This window comes from Aythya ferina (genome assembly GCF_964211825.1).
Source record: "Aythya ferina genome assembly, chromosome: 2".
Taxonomy (NCBI): Eukaryota; Metazoa; Chordata; class Aves; order Anseriformes; family Anatidae; genus Aythya; species Aythya ferina.
This window is the reverse complement of record NC_140297.1, coordinates 109,984,776-110,002,428: the sequence shown is the minus strand read 5'-3', so window position 1 is coordinate 110,002,428 and position 17,653 is coordinate 109,984,776. Positions and strand designations below refer to the sequence as shown.

Here is a 17,653-nt window from a genome sequence, read left to right as displayed (position 1 = left end):
CAGCAATTAGTTGTTTTCTTTTGAAAGAGTCAGTGTACAGAAGGAAGCTGGTTTCCTGTTCCTGTTCCTGTGAGGAAAAAACATAGGAAGTGTAGGCTATTTTGAAATTGCACTTTTCAGTTGGCTGTGAAGCTCAGGAGATGCTTCTGGTTTTAGTTCTGTGCACACATGAGATAAATTTGACACAGCACAAATTATTGTGTCAAAACTGAGATAGGCACACTTTGTCAGAAAAAACTTTTCTGGACTTTTTTGTTTGTTTGTTTGTTTTTCTTTGACATTTTATTCATTTTAGAGAAGGATAATTCAGGGGAAGTACAGATACTGACACCAGTACTGACGTGGAGATAGGCCTGTGAAAGGTCTGTTGGAGATGGGGTGTTCGGGGCTGGCCAGCCCAGCTGGAGTATTGATTCCTGGATGCAGTGGGTGAGGCTGTGCTTTCAAAGGGCAGAATGCGTTCAGTTGGTGAGAGAGCAGTGGGGAAGAGGCCAGTTTCTGTGGCTGGCCCCAAATCTGAAGAAGAGGTGCTGAGGGGAAGCCCTGTGGGCTGCTGGAGCTGGTGGTGGGTGGGGGAGATCTGGTGCCTGACTGAGAGAGCACTCGCTTGAGTGGAAAAGTTGTAACTGGTGGAGGATCCAAAACTAATTCCTGTGGGGAAGGATACCCCTCTCAGTCTGAGGCAAAGACTTGACAGCCTGCTGTAGACGTGTTTATTTTGAGCGCAGAACCATTTGAAAACAAAAGTATTGTTGCAGTGATGTTACCCTGCTACACTGCAGAGCTCCACCACAGCCGCTCACTGCCCCTCCTCAAAGGGAAAGAGAGGGGAAATTCTGAGGTGAGAAGCTCTTGTATTAAATAAAATAAATATATATATATATATCTTAATTTAAAGAAAGAAGTGCAGAGGAACAGAGGAGGTCTGTAATTCTCAGATACTTCTTTTAGTGAAATCTCCTGTTAAATTCAACGGGGTTAAGACCTTAATCCCAGAGTCTCTCAGAAGAAACCCAGTTCCCATTAAAATGCAGTATGATGTATCTGTGTTATCCTATTTCTCATCTGCCTCACCAAAAATAAATTTGCACTGGGAACTGACACTAGAGAAAGATCCAAGACACGGAGAGTAATCTTTCTCCTGCTATTTAACGCAGGTGTTCGGGCGGCCTCATGGGCTGTATTTGTCAACCTCTATTACAACATTGTAAGGCATTAAAAAGCCTAAAGCGTGCCTGGGTTTCCATAGTGTAATTCAGTTTCGGAGCAGAGCTGTTTCTCCATCCACCGTCAGGTTTTTAGCACCTGGGGAAAGGCTCTGCTGTTGGAGCCCAGACACGCAGGTACCTTGGACGGCCCTCTCTGCTTTCGGCAACCTCCAGCCTCTGCAGGATTTGTGAAGCAATGCCTGGATCCCCAAATGTTTCCAATTAAAATAACGCTGTCTAGCGCAGCAGTCTGGGTAAATTTGGACAGTCGGAGTTCCAGAAAGATTTTGGCAAAAGAGCCTTTTTGGGAAGCAGTTTGGGAGCCCTGTTATGTGAGCTGGGCACAGCTTTAGCTGGTTTTGTGTTCACAGGTGGTGTGGCTGCAGTGGCCTCTCTGGTACCTGCGTTAGCTGAAAGAAGACTTTCAGTTCTGGCCGTAGATCAGTGCCGAGTGTCTTCTGCACCACTTGCCAGCATATCGTAGCATTCAAGTGATGTCATCTGACTTCAGAAGGACCATAACAGGAACAACTTGTTACTAATAGAGCTGTTGAGGGCGGTAAGGCAAGGATATGTCAGAAGGAATCCAATATAAAGTCTTACTGAGAGGTGCAGGCCTGGGGCTGAACTCAGGAGTGTGGCTGTGTCTTATTAAGAAATTCGTAAGATATTTTGGATCTAGGGTTTTGAGTGCCTGAGTCCAAACTAAGACACCAGGTTAGTGAAGGATTGCAGACAACAGCAGATGTAAACCCAGAGGCTAGAACAGCATTGTATTAGTTTGGATTTCTGGTGAAGATAATGCAACTTAATGTCAGCATTAAACAGGGTGGTGACAGGTGGTGCTCTGCTCCAAGGACGTAGATAACCACATATGGTGTACTCACCAAGGTTGTGTTTTCCAGCTTCTGTTTGTCCAAATTAAATGGCCACTGCCCCAGATCTCCTGCTGAGAGAGGAGTTCGTGCAGAGGAGCTGCTCATTGCGGTCCGTGCCTCTCTGCAGATGCAAGTGCTCTTCAAATTGTGTGAAACTAAAAGTTAAAGTCAGCTGTTTCTTTTTCGTTACTGCCTCTTTGTACAGATTCGTGAAGATTTTCAGTAGTTAGAAGTGTGCTGGGATTGTAGTTTGCTCTGGTTATGGTTATTTAACCAGAACTGCAATTCCTCTGCTAATTGTCGCTATATCAGGGTTTCAAAAGTAACAGCTAAACATTGTCTGCTGAAGTTACGGGCTAAGAAGCTCTGTGCTACATCTAAAAGGGGCATAAACCACAAGTGTTATATCACAAAGGACTCATGGGGTTGGTTCCTGTAGCCTCCCTTACAAGAGGGTGCTTAATTTCTGAATCCCTTTGATATCAATAAGAAAATACAGGTTATGTCTTTGTGGCTTCTTGTGGGTGCAGCCACTAATTCCTTTACTTGATAATTTCTTTTATGTGCTTACTGTGTGTTTTGGGGTCTGATGAGCACGTGGCCAGGGCAGAACCTCATTAGAATCAGCCAAACTGCAAAGAAACACTTGAGCTGTGCATCCAGGTCACGGCTCTTCCTCCTTCCTGCAAAATTATTCTTTCTTCAGTGAAGCAAAATGGAAGTTAACGCTGCCCGGCTAATCAAACTGAGTAAAATAAAATGCTTTAAGGGGAGCTGGGAATGAAAGCATTCTTGTTTTAATTGTACAAGGGAAGCCTTTTCAGTTTCAGCTGCAGATGGGCATCTGAGAGCAGAAGTGAGGCAGTGCTGCTGTCTGACCTGGTAACCGAGTTGTCACTTGGTCTGGTGACAACAAACCAAGCAGTGACACCTCCTCTGCGAGGACAGCATCACCATTTTCAGCTGTTTAACCATCTCAGCTCTGCTCACTGCCTTCCCGGATATTTCATAGACAACAAGGAACATGTCTGTTTTGTCAGCTGCCCAGCAAAGCTTAAGCAGGTCCAGCGAAATTCACCTCAGCCTTTGTTGGGGATTCGTTTTCTCATCACTTACTGAATTGAAAACACGTGTTGGATAATCCAGCATCAAGATAGGATGGCTCCAGCGTTATCTCTATCTGATGATTTATTGATACTTTGTCATGGTATGGTGCTTCTCAGTCAAAAATGCTAAAAAGCTTGGCAAAGATGGCAGACCACAATCCCTCTTAGTCCTCACATTATCTTATAACTGGCACTTTAAGTTGAGATTTAGCCAGGTAGTTTTGATTTACGGGAATGTAGCTGGGTAATTCTAAATGCTGGAATATTGATGCTGCACACAAGGAAGCTGCTGGCACAGGATGCAGGACTTGAGCTGCTGATTATTGTTTAAAGCTCTAGAAAAACAAGCACAAAAGCATAGTCATTTTCCCTGTGTCAGCCCAAATTGTTGGCTCAATAAAGCTCAGTTTAAGTGACTAGAGAAATGACAAATATTTATATTTATATATCAATATAAAATATTTTGCCAGTTTCTGTTTTGAATGAGGTTAGTCTGAAGATCTTAGTTGAAGGTGTGAATCTGTGATTTTTTTTTTATGAAGATCAATCTAACTTGTGCAAAGTGAACATTTCACCTTTTATTCCCTCTGCCTTGTGGAAGGAATTACCGAGTAAGCTTCAGTCCAACCTTGTGGTGCATTGCCAGTATAACTTTCAATTCTCACAGCAGTTAAAATCAGCCAGCAGAGCTCCTGAAGACTTTCTTTTAAAGGACATACGTATAGCAAATGAACGCAGGTGGTGTGGAACCATGCCTTCAGATAGCCTCGCAGTACTTCGGAGCGCTTAGGAGGAGTTTTTACGAGACTGGAAACAAGAAATAAGATTCGCAGGGGTGAAGTGCAGATGCAGAGTTTGTCACCTTTAATCACACGTGGCATTGGGAACACAGACAAAAAGCACCAGGTAGTGATGGAGCAGCACAGGGGTTGCCAGCAACACCATCATGGTCCATACCTGCAGGATCTGGTTGTAAGCCCTCTTCTGAAGGGCAGCCACTGCTGCCATGGCCAAGCCTCTCCAGCTGCTGTGAAGCACAGGCATTTGGTTTAGCCTTAGCCACTGGTGAGCTTACCCAGGCTGATATAAGGGATAATGTGCTTTGTTTTCACCACCAAGAGCCTGGGGCAGAGGTCTCCTGCTGTGGACCATGGCAATTGCCTTTGGCATGACAAGTTGCATCAGATAAATTTGCAAGGGGATGTTTGTTCATTTCCCCAGAAACTTTCACTCCCATCCCTGTGCCTAAAGCCATGCTTTGGACATACACTGCAATGAATACAACCAATGCTAATGTATAATGTCAGTATAGTTAGATTTTTTTACTCTGCTGTCTAAAATGTGAATTTAGGAACTCTTTTTGGTAATTCATTGTAAAAGCTGTGTCGTTGCCTCTGCTGAAATCTACACAGTTGTAAATTCCTGTTATAAATATGGCATAAGTCAGCTTCACACTTAGGAGGACATAGCATCTTTAAATTTCATCCAGGACTCCACATATAAGAACGCATTTTAATTCCTGTAAAGGATGCAGAACCGTACCAGCTGATAACCCAAATGTTACCGTGTCAGCACTGTTCAACCCCGATGTCGTATGTGTTGGCTGCCCTGCTGGAAAAGTCTCTTAATGGGATCTCTTGCCTTTAAACAATAAGGGCTTTTCAGCTAAATTATATCATGGGGTTCTGCCTTTGTTGTCAGAACATATTAGTAATGGGAGTATTGGGAATTTTAAATTCATTGCTTTTCAAAGGAGGGGAAAAAATCCCCAAGTCAGTGTCCATTTACTCTTTTTTTCCTGTGGATTTTTTTGTTTTTGGTGATAGTGCTAAAGGGTTGGATAAGAACAAGACTGCCTTGTGCTGGGTGTTGTGTGAGTACGGAATAGAGGGGAAGAGCTGTGGGCAGGAGGGAGTAAAGCAGAAGAAGAAGAGAGCATGAAGGGGAGGTGGAGGCCATCGGTGGGAGGTAGCTGTAACGTGCAGCCAGCTCGGTGCAGAAAGTCTCGGTTTTATGTTGAAGTTTTTGTTTCCCATGAATATGCATACGCCGATTTCACAGACTGTTTTAAGTGAATAATTCTGCATTTCCCTTTTCTTCAAACCTTTCCAAGGGCGACCAGAAGCACCGCGGCAGGTGGTGCCACCGAGACCGCCGCTGCAGCCCCAGCCGGGCATATCCCTGCTGCCGTCCCGGCCGAGGATACAACCCCCACGGCACAGGCCTCCCCTCCAGCCTCCTCTGCCCAGACCTCCTCCGAGACCGGCTCTGCCAGGGTCGGGAGTTGCCCCATTCCTGCCTGGAACAACCGGGATCATCCTGGAGGCTGGAGAGGCAGGGCCGCCGGGCACCGTCTTGATGTCGGGAAGAGGGCGGCTGCGAAGCGTTGATGGCCAGGCCGGGCAAAGCACCATGCCCATTGCTGAAGGCTACGCTGGAGCACCAGGTGAGGGAAGCAGACCAGCAGTGAATCACCCTGTGAGACCTACGGACATGCCAGGCCTTCGCTAGGGGGGTGAAACTGAGCTTTACCAGATGCCTTTCAGCCGTTAGAGCTATTAGAGTCTGGAGTGAGGGCAGAGGTGGTTTGCAAATCAGGCTTGGCAGCCTCCAGCTGGCTGCAGAAGTAGGGGAAACTCTGTCAGTGCCAGCTTTGTTGCTTTTGTCAGCGCTGCACAGAGCATGAGGTCAATGGGGCTGATGTAAAGTCCTTGGTAACTACAACAGCCTTTGCCCCTAGGGAAACCTAAATCAATTTTTTCTTGCTGTAGTGCATGCCGTGGATTTAATGCCCTGTAGTAAGAATTTGGTCTTCTTTGCTGTGACTGCCCCAGTTTAACGATAATCTGAGCATTCATAGGAGATGTTATTTGGTAGCAATTTTGGTAGGTAGCTTTTTTGGTAACAAAGGATATTTTTTAGAAGAATGCAGTGATATTTTGTCATAATGTTCTCAATTACGTACTGTGTAACACACATTACTTTTGCTTTGTAGGATATCCGAAGTTATCTCCTCCAACCACGGACTCACAGGGTAAGGCAATTGTTTTGCAGAAATGCTTTACACAGGTACTTAATATCAGTCCCTGGAGAGCTGTGGCTAAGAGAACAAAGTGACATTAAGGAAAATCTAATGCGTTTGCTACACCTTAGCATTAAAACATAGTCCGCATCCTTTGAAAATGTGTGTGTTTTAAGGTTTTTAAAAATAATTCATTTGCTGATATTGTTACTTACTTTGTGCTTTATTTGTTTATTTATTTATTTATTTTCCTTTTAAATGAAAAGAATTTCTTTATGGAAAGGGTTGTTAGGCATTGGAATAGGCTGCCCAGGGAGGTGGTTGAGTCACTATCCCTGGAGCTTTTCAAAAGACGTTTAGATGTAGAGCATAGTGATATGGGTTAGTGGAAGACTGGTTAGTGTTATGTCAGAGGTTGGACTTGGTGATCTTGGAGGTCTCTTCCAACCTAGATGATTCTGTGATTCTGTGATCTTTTTCTTTCCAATGAATTTAATATTCCTTTAGTAAGAAATTAATACTAAGGCCAATGCTATGATTTTTGAAGCACTGTTAGTAACTGAGTGTGTGAGATGGTGCTCCTCATGGGAGAGTTTCTGCCATTGTTAGAACAATGAGGACTCGTGTTCCTGACTTCAGTGAAAGCAGGAGTGTTCCCACTGTCAGCCTTCATTTAGAAAGACTTAAAATACTATTTTCTAGGCTTGATGCGGTTTTATTATAATTGCTAATATCATAATTCACTGACAGATTTGTGTGATAAGGAGGTATATAGCTTGTGTGGGCCATGCTAGTTGGCCTCAATAAATGTGTTGATTGGTTGCTGCCTACCCTACAGCCTCATACTCCAGATAGTATCAAACCCTGGGGAGTGGTATCCTGTGTCAAAGTGAATATTCCCACACTTTCTGCTGAAAGAATGATTTCATCTAAGTGTGTTGAAGGAAATATCAGAAATAGATAGAACGGAGGGGCTTTACGACATCCAAAATCTTACCCCTCGGTTTTAGCCTTAACCAAATCACAGATGCACATCCTGAAGACTGGGCTGGGGACTGACAAGAAGAGTTGTAAAGAGTTGATACTGTAACCCTGATATATATATACTTTCTAATTAAAAATCCTTCATAGCCTTAAAGCAATATTTTTGCGTTTGAGGATTGCAGCAGAGGAAGAACAAGGAGCTATAGATTAGGCTTCTGGAAAGGGATGAGAAGTAAGGAAATGCTCATTTATCTTGCTGCCAGAAAAGCCAATATAAATGTCTAGATCTCTGTGATAAATGGATTTCCTGGGGGACTTATTCCACTTTATGCATACTACTGCAGTTCGTAGACAGTATTTTAATAAGTTTATGCTAAAACTGTGAACTCTGCACGTTAAACGTGTTGAAAGGGCAAGGTGTGGCAGCCAGTGTGTGCGAGGGCTGCTTGGTGGAACATGTTGCTACAGATGGTGTGGTAGCACTCCGACATCTACAGAGAGGTGAGCTCAGCCAAGGAGTTCCTTTTCCCAATCTGTGCCCCTGTAGGCCTGTCTCAATACAAGATCCACCTGCCAGCCTGTCGTGCTTCACCCAAAATGCCTCGCAAGCCCTGAGGCCAGGTGAGGTGATAGAAAGCAGAGGGTAGGGCATGGTACAAATGCGGTATGGTACAAATAGCTGTTGGACTTGGTGGAGTCAGGGCATTTACACCCACTGTCCCTGATCGTATAGGTGGTGGCTGCTTATAAACAGCAATGAAAGAGAGCCTTTTGGGGAAGAATTCAGCAGTGTTGTAGAAATTAACAGCTGGGATAGGGAAGGTCTTTGGTTTGTTGGAGGAGGAACTTAATGCTTAGGTAAGGCACTGAGGAACCTTTAAGACCTAATTCAAGCAAGACCACAGTTTATGCCTTTGTCAGTCTTCACCCAGAACATTTTGTGGTACTGAAATTGTAATCTGAAAGAAGATCAGACCTTCTTGTACTATGATTCCTAAAACCAGGAGCATGGATTGTTAAATTGGCCTTCTGAGTGCTCCCTTTCATTTCTCTTTCCCTTTCATTTCTGTTTCTGACTAGCCTGTAACGTGAAGGCATTACTCAGGAAGAAGCTGAGGGCTCCAGCTCTGTCCTCTGGTATAAACTAGCCCACATCAGTGCTTGTCTTGAATGCTAAGGCCTACTTTGCATATTTTCAAAAGCACTTCTGAGCTTTCCAGATGCATTAGCCATCTGTTTGGATGCATCTTACAATATAACTTTGTAGGTAAAGACCTTCAGGGATTCACAAGAGTTAATGAGAGGACGTGAGGTACAATAATAGGCATTAGCTCTGTTTTCACAGGCAAGGAGTTTATGACAGGGGTGAATTAAGCATCAGGACCCAAGCGGCTTCATCTAATGCCTTTTGCTACAAAAAGAGTCGAAGCAGTAGATATTTAAAGAAGCATCATCAGCGAATGTTATTGAAGCACGGCAATTTTACAGTCGTGAGAATTTTCCTTTGCTGACAATTGCAGCGGCAGAGGTCGTGAATTAGCTGATGAACTGTTCTGGGAACTGATGAGAAAATGCTTGTTAGATCCCCAGGTCACACAGCTAGGCAAGGACAGAGCCAAGAAGAGGAATTGGATGCTCTGATCACCATACAGAGGGTCACAGGGAAAAAAAAAAATAAAGAGTACAAATTGCCTTTCCTTCCCTCCTCCTTCACGCAGTTTGCAGCGTTGGTGGTGTCCCCGACCCTGCAGCTCCAATGGAGGGTGATTGCTCCTTTCTCAAAGAAACTTCTTGTGAAGTGTAATACAGAACAGTGTTTGGCATGGCTATCCCACGTGCAGAGGGAATGTTCCTGGAAATGAGATGTGCTGGGGTCAAACTGAAGAATTTAAAAAAAAAAAGAAAGGTGGTAGTGGTAAATTGCTGATATTTTCAGCCCATTCTTTCTCAATGAAGGTGAAGCTTTTCCTCTGCCCTGCAGTTCCTTCACGAGGAGTGCATTTATAGCTCCTGGCTTTCAAATGCTTTGAAACTTTTCTTCCTATTTGTAAAATGTCACAGCACTAGCTCCTGAAGTGAAAGTCTGGAGTTTCCAAGCCTGGACCTTGCGTAGAGAAACTGAACTTTGATCTTGGGGTGAAGAAAAGCATTTGCAAGTGGGGACATGTAAAGGAAGGCGATTCACCTCTGTAAGGATCTGCAAAAGCATTGCTGAGAGCTATTGGTAGGACTTGGGCAAACTTCAAACAGGCGCAGCTCTGTCTAGAAACAAGGAGAGGAGAACATGGGAACATTGTGACTTTCCTGCACCTCTGTGTTTGCCTGCTGAACTATCCTACAGGATATTTAGAGGCAGTTAAGATCTCTTCTTCAGACAAGTACGCATAAAACTGAACTGGTGGCTCAAAAAACAAGGCTGCAGATCTGAAGGAAATCTCAGCAGCAAACTCTTAACAACTATCAAAGCAATCAGTGTCAGTGCAGGAAAATCTAAAGGAAGCTGAGGGGAGGCAGGACAGGAGTCACTTCCTCACATATCCTTAGCTACTGTGAGCTGTAGCTGTTGCAAACGGAGAGCAGAGCATTTCTGGGCAGACTTCAGGAACCTCTCTGAGTCAGCCAGCACGAAATGAGTTGATGTACATCATCATTTGACTTGAGTCTCAGGGAAAGCTGCGACTACAAAGACGCTTCCTGTAAGTAGAGTGATGTTAAAGGGGCTGGAGTTTTGCAGAAGCTCCCTCCTGGAGCAAGCAGACTTCCTGCAATTCAATTTGGTCCTTTTGAATAGCTTCATCTTAGCTCACGGGAGCTCTTACACGTGCACCACCAGGTAAAAGGGTTCTGTCTGCTTTGTGAGAGTGAGACAAAATATTGAATGAGGAGATACCCAAAGATTTATGAAGTATCTGTTTGCTAGACCCCAAGGGAGCTCATGGTGGGTATTTGCCATTTCTGAAGCTGCTGGCATCTTATGGTCCCCCTGCCTCTGTGCCAAGTTATTCAGGAAAAAAAAAATCTAAAATAACATTGGAGTATTCAAATTTTAGATAAAGTTTTGTCACTTTTAAACTTCTATATCAAAGAATTGAACGTTTGTATCACTGCTTGCTGGTGGCATGTCAGATTGGGAGGGAGAGAAACCAGACGGGTATTTTAAAGGCAGCAGAACAAGGAGCAGGGCTGACACAGCACAGAGAGACTTGGATCCTAACCTGAACCCTGAATGCTGTTGAACAGAAGGAGCAGCCGAGGACAACTTTAAGTGTATTCATTGTTTACCTAATTGCCGGATCAAAGCAGCAAGAGTTGACTGCTTCTAGCAGTGTTCCTGCCTTAAGGGAAACGTTTAGAAGGAAGGGAGCTGAAACAAGACTAACACATGGTTGATTACCAAGACTTGCCTTTATGTCAGTCTGTTCAAAAGTAAAAACTTGTCCTAATAGTCCAAATTGTATTTCATCAAGTGGTGTTAGCTAGGAAGCAGATAAACACTATGAAATACTTAAGCGTCTGTCTGAGCTGCTGAGAAAAGAAAAAAAATCGAAGTGAAAAATTTCCTGAAAGAGAAGTGCAAAAGAGAGAAAAGCCCCAGATGTGATTCTTTTTGTTGGAATACCGAAAAATGTTACTTGTATAGATGTTTTCGATAGCCTTTGTCGGAGAAGGCACGAAATTAAGCTGTGCACAGCCTCTCCCCTCAGAGAGCTGGCACGAGCTACCGACCTTCCGCACTTCTGCTGCCAGTTTGATGGTGATACAGAGCAGAGATGCGCGGGGCAGCCTGAAGCCTGGAGCTGCTCCATGGCAGAGCATTGTTGAATTCAGGTGTGGCAGGATGGCTACTTCCAGCAGTTACAAGCCACGCGTAATCTTTTCCTTAGAGGGATAAAAAGCAGCTCGTGGGTGATGCCAGTTTTCTGGCTCCCCTGCCAGAGCTGGGAGGCTGTAGCAAATGGGGAAATTTTATGGTCCTCAGTCAATTTTTTTATGGCAAGAAAGCTGGGCCAGCAGTATGTATTCTGCTAATTCTGGCACCCCTCAAGTGGCAGAGTTAGGCTGAGGGGAGTATCTGCAGGAGCAGAGACGCTGGGCTATAAACCATCGCAGGGAAAGGCTGTGCTGTCATCCCAAAGTGACCTCAGTCATGTTCTTACCCATTTTAGGACCTGCTGTTGCTGCGGCCTCGCTGGTGTCCTTCTCTGCTGGGCTCACACAGAAGCCTTTCTCCAGCGATGTTGGTGTGGTTCACTTCAACAAAGTGCTGGTGAATGATGGGGACTATTACAACCCCAACACAGGTAAGGCAAAGAGCGGACCCACAGAGCTGCCAGGTGGGCAGTAACACACATTACAAGTGGTCGATGACATCTCAGGCACTGCAGTGCATCAAAATGAACAAATTACACAAGTCCATCTAAGCTAGGGCAGGAGCTCACATTCCTAAGGATGGGGACAGTCACACACTTTGGCCATGCTGTTTTTCCACAGCTACCAGTTACACTGAGGCCTGACTCACCTCCCTGACTCACCACAACCACTGTGTGCTCCTCATCCTTCCCAGGCAACTAGGGACACTATTAGCAGCAGGGAGGCTCCTTACTGACCCGTTTCACTGCAGCCTGAGGAGAGGAGGGCTCCCTGCTTTTGTGTGAACCACCTCAGCCCCCTCACACACCCCGAAACACCTCCATGAGCTGGCTCTTTAAAACTGAGGGCTCTGCAGAATTATGTAGAGCGGTCATGACTGAAGTGGTAGGTACCTGTGGTGGTGGTGCTTTCTGCATTGCAAGCCTGGAAAGTTTTTAAACTGACTCGTATGGGAAGAGTCTGGCTTATAGCTTCTCACACCCCGTTGCCTTCGTGACCGCTCTCAGTTGGTCAGCTGCCCAGGCTGACCTCATCACAGTCACCTCTACACAGCAGTGCACAGCGCGTGCTGTGCTATGTTTGTCTTTGTGCTTAGGACCTTGTGCTTAGTTATTTCTGAGTACCTCAGAAAAGCCATCCCCATCTCTCTTCTGCAGGCATCTTCACGTCACCGTACGAGGGGCGCTACCTGATCACCGCCGTGCTGGCGCCGGAGCGCGATGAGTACGTAGAGGCAGTGCTGTCCGTCTCCAATGCCAGCGTTGCTCAGCTCCACACGGCCGGGTACAGGAGGGAACTGCTGGAGTATCACAAACCCTACTCGGGGAAACGGACCTGTGGTGGTCCTGGAACGTTCCACCTCGTTCTTCACCTCAAAGCAGGAGATGAAGTCAACGTCGTCGTGACAGGAGGCAAACTGGCCTACACGGACTCCGATGAAATGTATTCCACGTTTAGTGGGGTTCTGCTTTATCCTTCCATTTCCCATGTTTAGGTCCATCGTGGAACAGGAGAGAAGGGTAAGATATTCCGAAGAAATTAAGTGTAATAAAATTCAAAGCTTTAATATATTCAGTTTATATATTTGATTTCAGTGATGGGTTTATTGTCTGTATTGAAACCTTGTCCCCAGTTTTCAGAGACAGCTACAAAAGACCTGTTTCTGTAGCTAAAGTAACTCCTTCCCCAAGTCCTAGTTTACCTGTACAAACACAACAGCTGTTAAACAACAAATACATTCTCAGTAAATACTTCTCCACTGTGCTCTTGCTACTCCCTATTAAATAGCCTTTGCAGTCTGCTCCCCAGTTTATCTCTGCCAGTGTCCGTGGTGTATCAAAGTTTACATCTTTGCTGCAGTTTCTAGTTGCAGCCAGCTTCCATCACGTTTTTGGTAAAGCAGGAGCAAGAAAATAAGACCACGTTGGACACTGTTGATGACTTAGTCCTTGCTTTATTAAAATAATGTGGTGGGCCAAGTGCATTCACATAACTTGTTCAAAGCAAGTGCTAACCATGGTGGTGCAAAGCAAAATGATGTTAGTCTGCATCAGTTTTCTCTTTCCCCTAAGGGCCAAACCCAGTGCTAAGAGACGAGTGACTCTCAGCCCAGTCAAGTGGAAGCAGCAGTGCAAGGAGAACTTTGCCTTGCCTCAGCTTTTCAATGGGCAAGCGTGAGTGTAAGGCACAGTTGCTGCTACTGAAGGATTTAAACAGTAATTTCCAACTGGTGCAGTAAAAAAGACAACCAGTGAAGCGTGATGCTCTTGGGATTCAGGCTTAGTGCTTGAAAATAACAAGCCAGGTCAGAGAAATCTGAATCACCTGTTCTTAGCTAGAACAATGATCATTTTGAAAAGCTTTTGAAAAATTTTACAGTGCTGGTGTCTGGAATTCCTACAGTATTTGCATTACAAAAGTAGTTCTCTTCTTTGTTGCATTGTAAAAGATAAACCAGAGGAAAAAATGGCTAAAAAATATTATAGGAAAACAGTCTTTTTAGCCAATGCTGTCAAATGTACAAACCAAGCACCTGCACTGAGTCTTTGTTTTAGCAGCCTCCTGCATCAGCACTTTTCAGTGGGGTTTTAACACCCAGCATCTGTCTCTATGGATGGAACAACTTGCTTAGAAGCTTAAAGGCATTTGGTGCAACAATGTTTTATTTCTTATAGTAGCCACTTCTCAATTGAGGTAACAAAAATCATGTTCTGGCTCCTTGGAGTTAACATTTTGAGCTCTTTCATGGGTGGCAAAAAATCTTAACCATATTTTAGTAAGAGCAGGACTTTTCCACTGTCATCTGTATCTCACATACATAAACTGGTCGTCTTTTTCATAGTCTATTCTTCACGCATAGCATTGTATTTATCATAGTGGGTTGTGTAGTGTATTTTCCTTCTTACGGATCCAGAACAGCTGTTACAGCCTCAGAACAAATAAATCCTTTAGGTGAAGGAAGAACTCCCCGCGCTGGAAGCAGCCCCATACGCTCAGCTGAAGCCTTTCCCCATCCGAGGAGGTCAAATGCAGACTTCACGCCTTCTTTGCCGCATAGTTTTGGAATTGATACTCCCTAATAACCCTGTTTCCAGGCGATGAGAGGGGGCCTTCCCACAACAAACCATCGCATCCTGGAAGCTGAGCTGCCTTGGAGAGAAGCAGACAGAAAAAGCTCCCTGGCCCCAGAGGAGCTCTGCATCAGGCCCTCTGCAGCTAGGGTTGTGCCGGGCGGGGGTGGTGGGGCGAGCACAGGAAGGAAATTGCAAGCGGATTTTTTTAAAGCACATGGCTTAGGAAGAGCTCCTGGCACCTGGTTTTCAGAAATTGGGGTGTTGCTGATAAGCAACAGCCAGGGCTGGATGTGTTGTGGAGCAGGAAGGCTGCTTGTGTAGGAGCAGCTGCTTAAGGGATGCGGTGAACTTGCAGAGCCCGGTGAAGGGAGCCACCCCCCCTCATTTCCCTGCACATTTGACTTGATCTGGGCTGGACCACCCCTCGTTCAAGAGGGGCCCGGTTTTCTTTTGTCCCAAAGCAACAGCCCACTGCTCTCCCATGCCTTTCTACATCTCAGAGATGAAGGGAAAAACAGGAAACTTTTTCTTTTGAAAGCCAACTACATCAACCATATATATATATATGTATATATTAACCAAGTTCTTGTTATGTACGAAAGCCATAGAGGCTCTTTTCCTTTTAGGATATTTTTCACTCACAAGAAAGCTGTGTTCTCTAAGAAGTTGGCTCCAGACTGTGTGTGACTCAAGTATTGTTACATTATTGTTGCCTGTGCTAAAAATGACTCATGGAAACAAACAAAGTGAGCCGGAGCGCTTAGGGAGACCTCGCTGGCAACCACCACCTCCTTTTTCTCCACCCCCCTACCTCCAAGTGAGACATTTTTAAGAATCAGCAGTGCAAGTTTAGTGCTAGAAGTACAAATATTTCATCACCTAATTCTTACCTGACTGATCTGGTAAATTTCTAAGCCCAGCCCACACGTCCTCAGGAGCCCAGTTGTGCTGTCGGACAGGGCTCTCTTCTGACAGAAAGCTTCTCCCCGTGCCCAGGATCTGCTGCTGACGGTGCTGGGATTGTTTGATCCCACATAACGCGACCTAACCAGGATTTATACCCGGTTGTAAAGCACTCTCTAAGCTACGTCACAACAGGACTGAGTCTGAGGCATATTTTGAGAACACCTTTTAGAGCTATCTCCCCATCCACCATCTGTAGCAGCACAGTGGCTGAAGCTATCAGCTTTGGTGAGGAACCACCACCTTGCTTTAGTAATTGCTGTAATCAGGGTAAGTGGCTCATTTTCTCTTAATGAAGTTACCCTACTGGAGCCTTCAAGGTGGAATATTCACCCTGCTGGGCAGACTGCTGTGCTGCAGCCCCTGAACAGCACAGGGAGGAGGAATCAGGGTCTTAATCGCCGCCTCAGTCAGTGCTTGGGTAAAATATTCCTTAAATTTAGCAGCAGCTGGCAGAGACTCAGGCACAGATGAATTCATGGGCCTACTGAGGATTCGTGCTGTATGAAACAGCTCAGCTTCAAAGGAAAGGGTGAGAGCACTGCTCAGAATACCCCAAACCCGCTGACAGGCATTCACATCTTCAGTGGCAATCAGCAACAGCCCAAGGAAATAACCTGCACTGAAAGAACCTTTTCACACTCTTGGTTCATTCAGCAAACACATAGGAAAGTGTTCCCCACCTCAAATAGGAAGCATCTGGAAATAACAATGCCTTAAAAAACAACATGCAGTAGGTTGAAGCTGTAAGGCGGGTACACTGCATGTTTTACAAACCAGTGGTGCCAGCCAGAGACACACTGCCCTGGCCTGACACAAACAGTGCATCCTAGAGCAGATGGGAAAGGCAGCAAAGAGCCATAAAAATCAATAATATCAGAGGAAACCACAGGAAAGCTTGGAGCAAAATGAGAATGCAAATTTCCATCGCAACACGTGTGAAACTACCTCATTATTTTCATTTGCTATTTAGACTTCGGAGACAGTGGAGACATCACTATGCTGAGCACTTAAAGCAGTGGCTGTGTGCCACAGATGTCTCCACCAACCTCCACCACGTCGCCTCTCAATGTACGCCAGGTTACTTGCAGCAACTTTGTGCAATTCAGCAGCCAGAGGATGTAGCTAACTTGGTGGAGACAGCCAGCCACTCCAGGAGCATTACGATCAAAGAAGTGCACCTGTAAGAGGAAGGCATGGGAAGGCAACTTGGCCCAAAGCGTAAGTGAGCACCCTGTATGGCTTTAAAAGGCTCAAATGTGCTGGGAATGCAAGGTAAAGGACTCCTTAACCAGAAGCAGATTAGCCTCAGGAGTGCAGTGGTTCCAAGGCTGCATCCTGCATTTGGAAGCAAGTTACAGCTGCAGTCAGTCAGTCCTTATGGTGTGGCACAGTGCTGGATACGAATGGGCCACCAAAACCACAAATGCCCTCACGCAGCATCAGCTTGGTGATGTGAGGGACATTTGCTTCACTGAGACACTCGCTGCAGGTACACTTTGGCTCCCAGTTGCTCCCAGAGAAAGGTGCAGAGTTCCAGTTGTCGAGCTGCCAGGAACACCTGGGGCCACGTCCTGTCATCACACGGCAGACCTGCACGCACCGAACCTCCTGCAAGGCACCCTGCAGACTTCAGGCGCGATGCAGAACTGCTCTGCCAATGCTTTGTACGTGGAGACTTCAAAGAGCATCTTATAACGTGTTCATACGTAAGCAGGTCTTGGCATTTATCCATTTTGCTATCTTGATTGTAAAAAAAGTTACTGATTTTTTCAAAGAAGTGCATTTGAGCATATGCTTTGTGTGCATGTATACGCGGGTGTACAGGGTCTGATACCTGAGAGCACAGAGAAAACTGTTTGATGGAAGGAAGCCAGCTGCTGACATGTCCAAATAAAGCCTGCCTGTTTTGTGATGTCTTGATGCCCCTTTGCTTTCCAGTGAGTACAGCAGTACCGTAAGCCAAAACCTTGGCTTTTTTCCTCCACCACCTTTAAAAGTTCAATTTCTGGCTTCGTAGCCAAGCCTGCATGTGTGGGTTAGGTGTTTAATTCAGTCTCAGGCATTGTTATATAGGTTTTGGGATAGACGGCATAGAAGTTCTGCCAACACACTTCTTCATTCAGTGTCCTGATTCCTGACTATTTCACTCTCTGAAACATCTGGGGACGAAGTAGTATCAGACAAAATATTAGGGCAGAGAACAGAGGTTAGGAAGGAGGAAAAGGCAGGGGAGGAATGAAGAAGGAGGGATTGGGAAGAACCACGAAGTGCCTTGATTCTCAGTGCTGGGGTAAGCAGGACCTGCAGCTACCTGCTCCTTCACGAGGACTGGAGCAGTACAAGGTGAAAGATGACTAAACTCTTTCTGGCCTTACGCCCTTACAAGTGAAGACCTGCACTTGTAGCACTCACGAGGAGGTGGCTCAGCATTGCTTGTAGTTACCCCAATGCCCTGTTAACCATACCTTGTTCGAGGATCTCTGTGTGAATGCAAGGCACGAATCAGCCCCATCCTCCCAGGAGGTGACACTAGAGAGGGTGCCCT

General features: G+C 45.5%; 1 protein-coding gene across 2 annotated transcripts in view; it reads left to right on the top strand.

Moving 5' to 3' along the window:
- EMILIN2 (elastin microfibril interfacer 2) overlaps nt 1-17,020 on the top strand; it is a 38,579-nt gene extending 21,559 nt beyond the window's left edge. The window contains exons 5-9 of one of the 2 annotated variants that reach the window (XM_084510678.1): nt 5,306-5,638; nt 6,188-6,226; nt 11,365-11,499; nt 12,226-12,588; nt 14,021-17,020. In XM_084510678.1, coding sequence (XP_084366804.1) covers nt 5,306-5,638; nt 6,188-6,226; nt 11,365-11,499; nt 12,226-12,563 — 845 coding nt within the window. In that variant the 3' untranslated portion in view covers nt 12,564-12,588; nt 14,021-17,020. Of the gene's footprint in view, nt 1-5,305; nt 5,639-6,187; nt 6,227-11,364; nt 11,500-12,225 lie in introns of both variants that reach the window. The other variant, XM_084510677.1, reaches the window with a different exon arrangement.
- Nucleotides 17,021-17,653: the final 633 nt, after the last annotated feature.